Source organism: Cryptomeria japonica, chromosome 6 (assembly GCF_030272615.1).
Source record: "Cryptomeria japonica chromosome 6, Sugi_1.0, whole genome shotgun sequence".
Lineage (NCBI taxonomy): Eukaryota > Viridiplantae > Streptophyta > Pinopsida > Cupressales > Cupressaceae > Cryptomeria > Cryptomeria japonica.
In genome coordinates this window covers 588439801-588451804 of record NC_081410.1, presented here as the reverse complement: position 1 = coordinate 588451804, position 12004 = coordinate 588439801, and the positions used below count along the sequence as shown (strand labels likewise).

General features: G+C 37.8%; 1 protein-coding gene across 2 annotated transcripts; it reads left to right on the top strand.

The window, feature by feature from the left end:
- The first annotated feature begins 988 nt into the window (after nt 1–988).
- LOC131035699 (uncharacterized) lies at nt 989–8625 on the top strand. 2 transcript variants are annotated; one of them, XR_009103994.2, is made up of 6 exons: nt 989–1961; nt 6436–6498; nt 6687–6848; nt 7581–7689; nt 7814–7884; nt 8008–8625. XR_009103994.2 is itself a non-coding variant. In XM_057967439.2 (5 exons), the coding sequence occupies exons 1-5, from the start codon at nt 1431–1433 to the stop codon at nt 8109–8111; spliced, it is 969 nt and encodes a 322-aa protein (XP_057823422.1). In that variant the 5' UTR covers nt 992–1430; the 3' UTR covers nt 8112–8622. The 2 variants fall into 2 exon arrangements, 1 of the variants encoding a protein (XP_057823422.1); XM_057967439.2 differs by lacking the exon at nt 7814–7884 and having other exon boundaries at nt 992–1961; nt 8008–8622.
- The last annotated feature ends 3379 nt before the right edge of the window (nt 8626–12004 follow it).

Below are 12004 nucleotides of genomic sequence, written 5' to 3'. Positions count from 1 at the left end.
TGACGGGTGTCATACAATATGACAGGAGTCAATTTTAATCATAGGGGTTTTTTTACCTGCATATCTATCAATCCATTATGTGAGTATTAATACGACTTTTGGGGTAATTAATTATAAAAATATAATAATAACAATTTGGTAATATAAAAATAATATTATATTAAAACATAATAATATAATAATTTAGTATTAATTACAATACCATAATATAATAATGATGTCTTTTGACGTACTTTACTTGTATTCTACTAAAAATAGGTATGTGGTTATATTTTTACTTCCACCTCTCAATTGCCAAATTTAACCAATCAATCAATTTGTCTATAATAATGAACAAATATAATATCTCTTAACATACTTACCTATATTCTTCTAAAAATAGATATACTAATTTTTTTATTTTTTTTATTTTTTAAAGCATAATCAAATGTTAATGTTTTAATTCTACTTTCCTCGTTTGCTTTCCAACTCCCTTACCCTGCAAAACAATGTATTCGCCATAATGAATAGTCTTAAACAAATTCTCCATTATGAACATAAGCATATGCATATGATGTCATGGTATTCCTTCAATAGGCTATGTTTTAAGTGCTTTCTACACAATGACTTTTTAAATATTTAAATTGAATTTGCATAACAAATATATTAAAATTGAATTAGCCTAAAAATTATTGAAATTGAATTTGAAAACTATGTAGTGTCCAAATAGACAAGCACCATCTACCAAATTTTTATATTAAAATTTAAGCTAAGTCTAAGTGCACAAGTAGTTGCTTGGGGAAGAGTCCAACAAACATTTTTGTTTTTTGAAAGTCTTGAGGGCAGGGGAAGTTGCTTGGGGAGGAATTTATCTAATTCAGTAGCTTAAATAAGAGTCCAACAAACATTTTGTTTTTTTGAAAATGTCTTGAGGGCAGGGGAAGTTACTTGGGGAGGAATTTATCTAATTCAGTAGCTTAAATAATTTAAAGCATTTTTTTTGTAGTGGATATTCTTCTTATACCATATCCTGCTTGGTCGCATGTCATTTATATGCACCCACTCACCAAAAGGTGGCAGCATCCATAAGCGCCTTCTATCATTTCAATCAGTTTTTGTGATCCTCGGGATATCATCACAATTCCTCTGCAATCTCTATGGCATAATTCTCTCCAACTATGGAAGAATAGGATTGTTTACTGATTTGAAGTGGTAAGGATTTGGGTGTTCGGAATTTTTCTAAATGGCTAGCAATCATCAACCACAGAGGAATTCTGCAGTACCACGTAAATCAGATGTATTTTGCATACGCACCCAACTCAAGCTAAGGTCTGAAAATTTCAAACAAAATGGTACCAGAAATCGAGGACTTCTGATAATGAATTAGAACCTGCAGATGTCCAAATTTCCTCTGAAAAATTGGTTTGAAGCAAAGGAAGCATAATTTCGTTATGGACAGCCTTAATTCTGAATTGGGTGTTAAAGATGGGAAGATTCACATAAACCAGAAGTTGAAGACAATTGATCCTAACGTTCCCTGCAATTCATTCAATGCAGCCATATCAAACAAGAGGAAAGGGAAATCCCTGGTGGAAGAGGAGACTAGTAGTTCGGTTGAGAGCAATTGGCCTTCTTGCAAGAAGATGAAGTCTGCATCTAATTCTTCTCAGTTCTGTATTGAGGGTAAGCCCACATACAGCAGGGGCCACTCTGAATCTCCTTCCTCAGGGTTGTGTGAAGGGGGTCGTCATGTGGCTCCTGCCCTGCACCTGATGGTGAATACTGATTTCATAGTGACTTCTCCCCTGAAGCAAGACTTGATGCTGACACTGGCTTTGATTCACAGAGAGAGAGATTTGGAGAAATTGATATTTGTGGGTTATTTTAGAGCTTTCCTGTCCTTCAGGAATTTTGGGTTGGGACCTGATGCCTTGCGTATTCGAACAGAATCCAATGCAGGAGGAACTTCAACTATATCAGAGGTTATTTTTCTGCACCCACCTTTCAGTCCTCATTGGTATGTATGCTAGTAGTACTTTATTGAGTTCTGCTCTGGTCATTTATGCACATTAATACAGTTTCTTTTGTCTCCTCCATAGGTATACTTTCAGCTTCAGGGCTGGAACAGATTGTTTTAGGAAATCTGGTTGACAACAGTATGGACTTATTGTACGAATATATTATAACCTCTTTTACCTTTTCCCCAATTTTGTCTATATTGTGTATTAGGCTGCAGTCACATGGATGGGTGGACTTATTGTATGAATATATTATAACCTCTTTTACCTTTTCCCCAATTTTGTCTATATTGTGTATAAGGTTGCAGTCACATGGATGGGGGGTCTTTTTAAACATCTCAGTGGGTGCTGCTGAGAATTTTTGGGAGCTTTCATAACAAAGCTTCATATTTTTCAATTCTAATGGCCTCTTCTGCTTGTTAACTTACATATGGTTTCTATCTCTTCATCAGCTACAAGGATGGACTAGTTTTTTGATTGGAAACTTTGGTTATTGCTAGTATATAGGATTGTGGATATGCATCCTGCACAGTTCTTACTTCTTAGTCATATTCATATAGGATTGTGTATATGCAGTCTGCACAGTTCTTAGTCATATTCATATAGGAATGTGTACACGCAGCCTGCACAGTTCTTAGTCATATTCATTGGCTTTTGAACGTGTCCCTATATGTTTATGTTAGTGCATTAGACAATAGAAGGGTCACATGTCTATGTCTTGCATATTTTAGGATTTAACTATTTATTATAGTATCATCTTAGGCAACTATGTTTAAATGATTTGAAATATGGTAGTGGGCATGAATTTAAATAGAGAAGATGTCCTGGTAGACTTCGAGATACTTGTTGGATCGACAAGAAGATTTTGGAGGCGTGAGAGTTACCCAGAAACTGTACAAACGACATAACCAAAATGCAAAGCTTTAATAGATCTACCTTACCTTTAGAAAAAATAGACTTAGATCAATAGAATTTGCCATGATATTTAATAATTTATTCAAGTAATAAAAACTTTATATAATATTCAAGCATTTTTTTTTGATGAATAATTTTCAATATATCATTTATAAAAGTGTTACCCATATTCAAAAAAAAAGTAGGCAAAAGCTCAGAGCATAAAAACATAAACAAAGCTGCTAAGCGGAGAGAGTTGTAGTATTGGGGGGGAGGATCCCAGTCATCCAGTTTATTGCATACATCAGCGGGGTTTGAAATGTTAATAGGAGGGTCCTATCCATTAGTATCCTTTTCCTTATTATCTTCTTCTTCATTTGCATGAATAGATGAAATAGCAAGAGCCAAGTGATGGAATTTTTTGGAATCAAACCAACTAGTAACACCTCCAACTGGCCACCCAAAAGTTCCTTTTTCTAGTGGTGAAGAAGTAGAGTGTCGAAGAGCAGGCTGCAATTAGCCTTGCTAACCATGATCCCTTCTCACAACAAAGGGAGAAGCTTCTGAGCGGCCTCCAGCAGAGGCTACATCCACAACAATGCTCACGAGGAGGGGAGAGACCATGGGAGGAGAGACAGAAGAATTCTGACCATGGGAGCAGAGACAGAAGAATTCTGGCAATGACACAAAGGGCATTACCCCAGTGGTCAAGAAATACCTGTTTTGTGAGCTAACTCAAGTGCATCTCTATGGTTTGCCCTTGAATCTACAGTAAAACATTAGAAAACATCATAGCTTTAGCATAAACTGAAACATGACAATCCTCAGAACAATTGGCAAAACTAGTAGAATTTCTATCTTTCTATATGCTAAACAGAATCTCCAAACAAATTTGAAGAAATGGAGATACTCCAATTCATCCAGCTGATATTGTCAATCCTTAAAGATCAGCCTCAATTTCCTTGATTCAAGATGAATCACACTTGTTTTCCAGAAAAATGATTGTCAAGATGACCAATTGAAATAACTTAAATTATTGGACTCTTTAAACAAATCTGATCAAAATATCATATCTTTAAGCACTGCTGGCTACAACACCTAAAAGACCCTCAAAATCAATGTTATGAACAACAGAATTATCCCCTGATGGCACAGCTACACAGAGAACATGTAAACAGTGAAGCCAGAATATTTTAACTAGCTTTTGGTTTATTGTGAATGTCTAAAGACTAACATAGAAAATAGGAGACAGACATGTTTAATCACAGAATTTTACTCAAGAATCAAAATGACAGCCATCTTCTTTAAGGGGTAACGATCAACTATACAAACTAGAACAGAACATAATCATTCTATAATAAGAGCTCAATTTTTGTGGGCTGAGGTATCCTGGAATGTTTCTAATATCCACTTAGAGAAAGATGTTCAAAGTTACTACTTCAAATGGCTAAATCCTAATATATGTTTAAGAAGTTCCATAGTCTTGGTTCCTTGTAACTTTGTGAATACTATCATTACTAATACCAAATAATTACAATTTTCCTATGACTTTTCAGTATAGTCTGACATGAGTCTGATAAAAAAACAGTAAAAAACCATTGCAGGAGTAACTGCCCTGTTTGAGAAGCTGTTACTTTGTCTTGGCTGCACATTAAAATTCCTTTAGTTTTTACCATTCTGATGATTATTTCTTAACTAAATTGTGTTTACAAATTTATGCTTCATCTGTTTTTATTGGTATCTTATCTTTGTATATTGTGTTCCCACTGTGAGTTAATAATCATTTTTTATCTTATTCTTGGGGTTTGGTCAGAAATTTGGTTTTTACACTTTGGTACTTTGTTTAAGTGAAATATTTTGATCTGACAATGCATGAAAGTAAGTCCTTTGCCTCTGACTCTTGTGCTACATTATGGCAATACCCATATTGATTTTCGTCTGGTGACATGACCAAGTGGTAAGGCAGGGTACTGTAAACCCTCTATCTCGGTTCAATTCCGAGTGTCGCTTCAGTACAGGGTGAAAAAGGTAGAAGAGAAGCAAAAGCTTTGATTAAAATGACATCATCTCTGGATAAAACTGACAATAATCCTCCCATTTTCATTATAGCTTTTCTCCCTGTACTGTTTTGTTGTGTATGGATGATCTGATATAATAAAACAAAGAAATGCTTGGATCTCTCACATCGATTCATAAGAAACATTTAAAACTAAAAGGCATATTATTTCAAGTTTGTTCTATGCTTTGACCATAATGTCAAAATTTCTATCTTCTGATAAAGATGCATAAAGTTTGGAGTTTACAGATATGTCTTTTCTGTTGCTGCTGGTTCTTTTTTATGTTTGCAGTCTTAAGTGGCTCATCATTTGGTAATTCTGGTCTTGTTTAGAGTTTTAGTCTACGGTATGTCATTTTTCAATAGGTGTTTTGATTTCTATTACACATTTAGCTTCTCTAACTGAAGATTATCAGAATTCCAACTGCACTTGATTGGAGATTTTGGTTCTTATATCTTGCTTTTATAGATCTTGGTCTTGACTTTAGTTAGGTTCATCTTTCTATACATTTATAATCTTACTTTGAATTTCATTTTTGGTTCAACAATGTCAGAGTTTGTAAGCCTTTTGCTATTCCATGTCAGTCCTATGGGCTATTATTGTTTCTCTTTGAGCTTGAGTTTGAAGTTTTGGGCACACTGCCATCATAGATTTTATCCAGGTACTTTAGAACTACATTTCTAAAGAATATCTGAACTATCATGCATCATGGGGTAGAGTATATGGTTTGAGGGAGACAAATAATAATCCATGTAACTCCTCATTGCAAGTTTTAATGCACATGTACCATGCAATGAAGATAAGAAATGACTTATTTTATGGTGGAGATGCATATCTATACATACACTCTCAGAGTAATATGCCAGTGACCAGGTCATAGAGGAATTTTATCCACTCTGTACATGTCTTAAAAAAAATTCTAGGAAAATCTAAAATATTATACCCTAGAAGGAATTTTTAGTACTTTAGTTATAACTAAGTCCCCTCAACCACCTATTTCCTTTATATTAATAGTGGCACAAGACTACTAAAACCCCCGAATATTTTAAGCTACTTCTCTTTCTAGGGAAAGCGATGCTGTTCTAGTTGATTGGAGTTCAATGTACTACTCAATGGAATATTTCAATGCATATATCATGTGAAAGTCAAGATTCCATATTTAATATCTATAGGCAACAAAATGTTTTTACAATAATGCAACAATACTGTACCATAATTCCATTAAACTTGATAGAATTTCCAATAGGCACGTTCAACCAGCCTTAGTTTGATTTAGGCCTGGTCATTTTCAATCCTTCTAAAATCATTTAGAACAAAAAATGGCAAATTCTTTTGTTCTCTAATTGTCCTTTTTCAATCCATTTGAGGCTGATTTATGATTTTGCTAGATAATATGAGCAATTTTGTAGGGAAATGAAATATGTGATACCATATTTTTTTGTTCTCCAATTGCAGACTGACTTGAAATGATTGTGGTTGGTATTTAGGCATTGTCAGTGGAGTATTTTGTGAGAAGATTCCAAGCCAAAGAGATTGTGACAGAAATGGAGGTTTCTACACTAACCATTAAAACTTTTTCAAATACTTGATTTTGTATATTCCATTGAGTACCTTTGAGTAAGCTGATCAATTATTCAATCTCACGCAATCTGCACACACCCAATCTAATTTATAGATTTGCTACTTGCTATTTAATTGATTTTTTTTTTATGAATACGATCCATGGATCTTACTGCAGGTTGAATATAGCCATCTTAATTGGAAGAAAGTTGATTATATCTGCACGTTAAATGGTCAAAGAGTTGGTGTTTCTGTCACTCGAGCCATGTCTTATCCAGATCCAGATCATTTTTCTCCAGATATGGCTAACAGACTGCTTCATAAGAAGCTATTTGGTTTGGTAAGTGAACTCATATACATATTTTTTTAATTATGTATATTGGTTAGAGGCACTGACTTTTTGGAAAATACATTCAGAATATGGGCTATCTTCCAATAATGTAGGAAAAATAATAATAGTTCAATCCATTATCTGATAAACATTTCAAGATCTTGCCAAAATAATACTGTCTTTATACCAGTCACCTTGAGCTCTCCATCACCTTGAGCTCTCCATTGAGATGGAAGTATGTTTCAAGTAGCATCCTCTTGAAGTGTTTTATAAATTTGCTACCGGGAAAAATTGTTTTCTAGATTCCTCTAACAACTTTTGAAAATCTTATGTGATATTTTACATCCATTCCAACTATTTAAAACTGTTTAGGTGTTTGGTAAAAGCCCTGGAATAGAATCTCGGCATTATATATCATTGTACTTGAAGCAATTCAAATGAAATCTATTTATTTTAGTTAATAATTCTTTCATTTATGTTTACATCTTTAAAATATTGTCCCAATTTCAACCTGTTTACATTCAGTTTCTTGAGCAGTGTGTTTTTAGAAATAACTGTTAAATAAAATCAGTGTTATTTCCACAAAAATAACTAGCCCATTAACATGGACTGAAAAAACCAAGTCTATTATTTTGTTTCATGTTTCCAGTTTCTATAGAGACATCAAAGGTAGGTATGATTGATGCCAAGTACACATGTTCATCTTGGTTTGTTATTCTTAATGTTACCATGGCTTTGAAGGTTGTGGCCAGAGATGGAGTGGCTGATAGGCACTGCTTTTCTCAATGCATTCTTCATGTCTGGTGTGAAACAGAGAGAACTGCAAAGCTTCTTCAAGCAGAATATGCAGGTATATCTAGCCTCCAATAGTCAAGATTGATTTTTTTTGGATGATTAGGAACACATAATTTATGCCTTCTATGAGGAGTCAAGATTCATATTGTCATGGTCTTTTTATGTGGCCCATGAATTAGGAATTTGAGAATCAGGGGCTACCCCTGTTCAGGAAACTTGATCTGAATACCTTGCTGAAGCTTTTTTGAGGGTCTGTTTTGCGGTGCCTATTCACATTATTCAACACCATTATAGGCTCATCTATTCAAGCGATTGCCTAGTTGTGTTGTATATGAGTATTATCTGATTCATCTGATTTCTGCATGGTACTCAGATGTTTCTCAAGAACTGGAAGTCACGGATGATGTCATTATGGTGCTAACTGTTGCAGATGGATTACATGCGAAGCCCATATTTTATGAGTATTGTTTGAATTGATAAAGCATATTGGTATTAGTGCCCACCCGATCACATTGTGAGTTAAGGTTGCAGATGGATTACATGCGAAGCCCATATTTTATGAGTATTGTTTGAATTGATAAAACATATTGAGTCAAGGTTGCAGCCAATCCTCTCAAGTCTTATCTATTTATTGTATATAGCTACCAACATTTCAAATATACAGGCCAAGGATCTATAAAGAAATTGTACAGTCTACGAAGAAATTGTACATAGTATATATCTGTATTCAATCAGGATCATAATAATATTTGTAATCAAATATGTTGCAAAGTTATTATGATATGGGTCCCTCTCTTGAAATTTATGTAGATTCCAGATTGTGCATATCTAACAGTGAGCACTTTCTCTGGTAAGGTCGGTAAAAACTATGCTTTAAGGGCAAGTTACTTTTATTTCAGATGCACATGGAGGACACCTATGTAAGGATAAAGAGAAATGGCAGTGGAAGACGGTCAATATGCTTTAAAGGCGACGAAGTTAATATGCTCTAAACTCTGGATATTTCAAATAGCTGATGTGTGCATATTTCTTTTTCTTTTTCTTTTTCTTTGAATGAGTAAGTGACTATTATATTATATCCCACCAATTCAAAAAATAAGTGGGCGGAATGAAATCACACCCCCAAAAAGTCTATGCAAGGTGAAGTTTTAAATAAATTAAAACAAAAAACACAAGTGAGACAAACTTCTATGCAACAAGAGATATTGAACTAGGGGAGAGGAGCCAATACGTGTATGGACCCCACACTTGACTGCATAACCTGCCAAAACATCTGCACCCCAACCCAAAAATATACACAAAATTAAATCAATAAACATGCAGATACAAACATAACACGTTTTAGAGCCAAAGTGTATCCATTATATTTAAATATAAAACATTGTGTGTCACATTGAAAGGGTCAAACAAGCCTAACTGCCAAAAACATGCCAACTTTGGCCACGTGCACAAGCCAGTGTGCCATAAAGTGGCCCAAAATAACAAAAGTTAAGTGTCTTTATAAAACCATAAAGGAGGAGAAAACCCTAGATGATGGTGTTGCGCATGGAGGGAGTCGAACACGGGCTAGGGCATCGCAACCCTATCTCGTAGGTGGAGCCTGCATGCTGGTGCGGCGGCTCACGGGTGGCGCTTGCAGTCAGGGGTGTTGTTGCGGGAGGGGTTTTTTTCGGGGCTGGCACTTGCGATCAGGGGTGTTATTGCGAGAGGGGTTTTCTTCGGGGCTACGGGGGCTATGGGGGTGAAGGTGGAGTGGTGGCTGCGAGTGGTGGGAGGTGTTGCGTGAGGCAGGGGCTCAGGGTTCGTGCGGAGCTGCAGCCTGTCTATGGGGAAGGGCAGTGAGGGGTTTGTGTTGCACGATGGGGAGAGGGTGAGTGGTTGCAAGGGGGTGTTGCGTCCTTGGCCAGTTCCTTTCGTGAGGTGGGCTCTCCAAGTGGTGCGATGGCCAGATCTGGTGGAGAGGCCTCAAAGGCGCCTCACGATATGGATTTCCGGGTTGCGGTGGGTTTGAAATCTCCACCCCAAAATGTAAAGACCTTTTATAATAACCTTTTTGCCTCGGAATCTGGGGCTGGAAGTGCTAGGGGTTCTCGAATCTCGAACATTAATGGCTACCTAGAGAAGTGCAGCAAGAGACCAAGGTTGAGTATTCCTCCAGAGATGATAGTGGAAGACGTCGATTACTTTTCTAAACATTCATTATACTGCAAGTTTTTAGGGATGAGGGTTTCTCTGTAGTTTTTTTAGAACTGGGCTCAGAGATCTTGGGCTTCGGAAGGGGAGATGGAGATTATGTTACTGGAAAACAACTACTTCATGGTTACCTTAGTAGGGTTTTTGGAGGGACGTATTTTTACAACCAGGTGGGGTTGTTCATCAAACCTTGGTATGCAGGGTTCAACTCTTCGGAGGAACTCCCGAATAGGGTCCCAGTGTGGGTCCATTTACCGCATCTTCCGGTGGAATGTTGTCGGGAGGATGTGCTACGGATGCTCGCTTCAGTGCTTGGGAGGCGAGTTGGAGCCTCATCGCAAACCTTGGGGAGAAGGGTTATGAACTTCGTTCATATCTATGTTGAAATTGATCTTAGTAAGCCTCTGTCAGATGTTATAGATATGTGTGCGGGTTCTTATTCCTGGGTTCAGCAGCTGGATTATGAGACTTTACCTTTTCAATGTTGTCTGTGTCATGAGTATGGTCACTTGCAACGCAAGTGTCCTAGGTACAAATTGATGGTGCGCCAATCTCAACAGCCAACCCGTAACACAGATGGGGCTGATAAAGAAAAATTCGCCATGACTGGGGAAGTTGTGGGTTCTGATGGTTTTGTCACAGTTCAGACAAAGAACAGGAATCGGGGACAAAAGAGGCCCCTACAGGAGAGACGGGAGGAGGATACCTTTAACAGGTTTGAAGCCCTAGATGACCTCACCCAGCAGGAGGTGAACCCTGGGCTGACTCCTTTGGATCATGGTGCACCAGGGTTGGTCAATGATAGTGTGAATTGGGACTCGACCCAGGCTTTGCAAATTGTTGGGAGCCAGCAAATGGAGATGGATCAGCTAGTTGTGGCTCAGTTGGGGACCATTCCTAGTGTTGTAGTGGAGTTGGCTAGGGGGGAGGTCTCTCCTTCAACTCAAAAACTAGAATCTGTTGGGGCCAAAAGTAACAAGATGGGCTCACATTTGGGTCTCCACCAGAAGGACATTAAGAAAGGATCATCGGAGAAGAATTCAAAGGTTGGCAGAAAAAAGGACTTGGAGAAGATCAAATTGATGGGGGAGAATTTGGTTGAGTCAGGGTCAGTAAAGACTCTGGATTCTCACTTTTCCAATCCCCCTAAATGATTGTTTTATCATGGAATGTGAGGGGCTTGAACAACGGCCCTAGACAAAAAGTTGTTTGGGAGTTGATAAGGAGCCATTCTCCTGATATCCTTTTTTTGCAGGAGACAAATCTTTCTGTGGAAAGTATGATGGATTTGGTGCCAAAGCTTTGGGGGAGATGCCAGTGTCAGTGTATCAGGGCTGTGGGCTCCTCGGGAGGGGTGGCATGTCTTTGGAACCCTCTAAGGATCTGCCCTGTTTGGTGGGCGGCCTCTAGATCTTCGTTATTCGGGGTTGTCTCTAGTCTTGAGACTGGGGAATATATCTTGGTTACTAACATCTATGCCCCCACTAATCTTCACGGTAAGCAGAACTTATGGTCCCATATCTCTCTTGTATGCGGAGGTTCATCCCTTTTCATCCTTGGATTATGGTGGGCGATTTCAATGTCATCCTTGAGTTGAGTGAGAAGAAGGGTGGTGTTATGCGGTTAGAATCTTCGTCTTTCCTTTTTCGGGATAATATAGCTTCATTGCATCTTGTTGACATTAAACCTGGTAATGGTCTGTTCACCTAGAACAATAGGAGAGTAGGGGAGTATTGGATTGTGGAAAGGCTGGATCGTTTTCTGGTTTCTAGTTTTTGGATTGGTGGGGAGTGGTCCACAAGCTCAGAGATTCTTGACTGGAGAGGGTCCGATCACTAGCCCATCAAGTTGGTTTCTTCTTCTGCTCAGGTCACTCGCTCTCCTTCATTCAAATTCCAACTTATGTGGCTTTGGGATCCTGCTTTGCAAACTCTTGTAGCAGAGTGGTGGAGGAAAGGGAGGCCAGCCTTTGGAACTGCTATGTACACTTTTGCCAAGCAACTGCAATTTGTTAAGCTTCAGCTTAAACAGTGGAACCGTTAGGGTTTCGGGAATATTTTTCATGCTAAGAAAGTTGCTCAGATAGTGTTAAGTGGCATCACCAGTGACATCAGAGAGCATGGTTTGTCTGAAGCCTTGCTTAGGGAGGAAGACAGGGTTGTCAAGGCTCTTGAAGA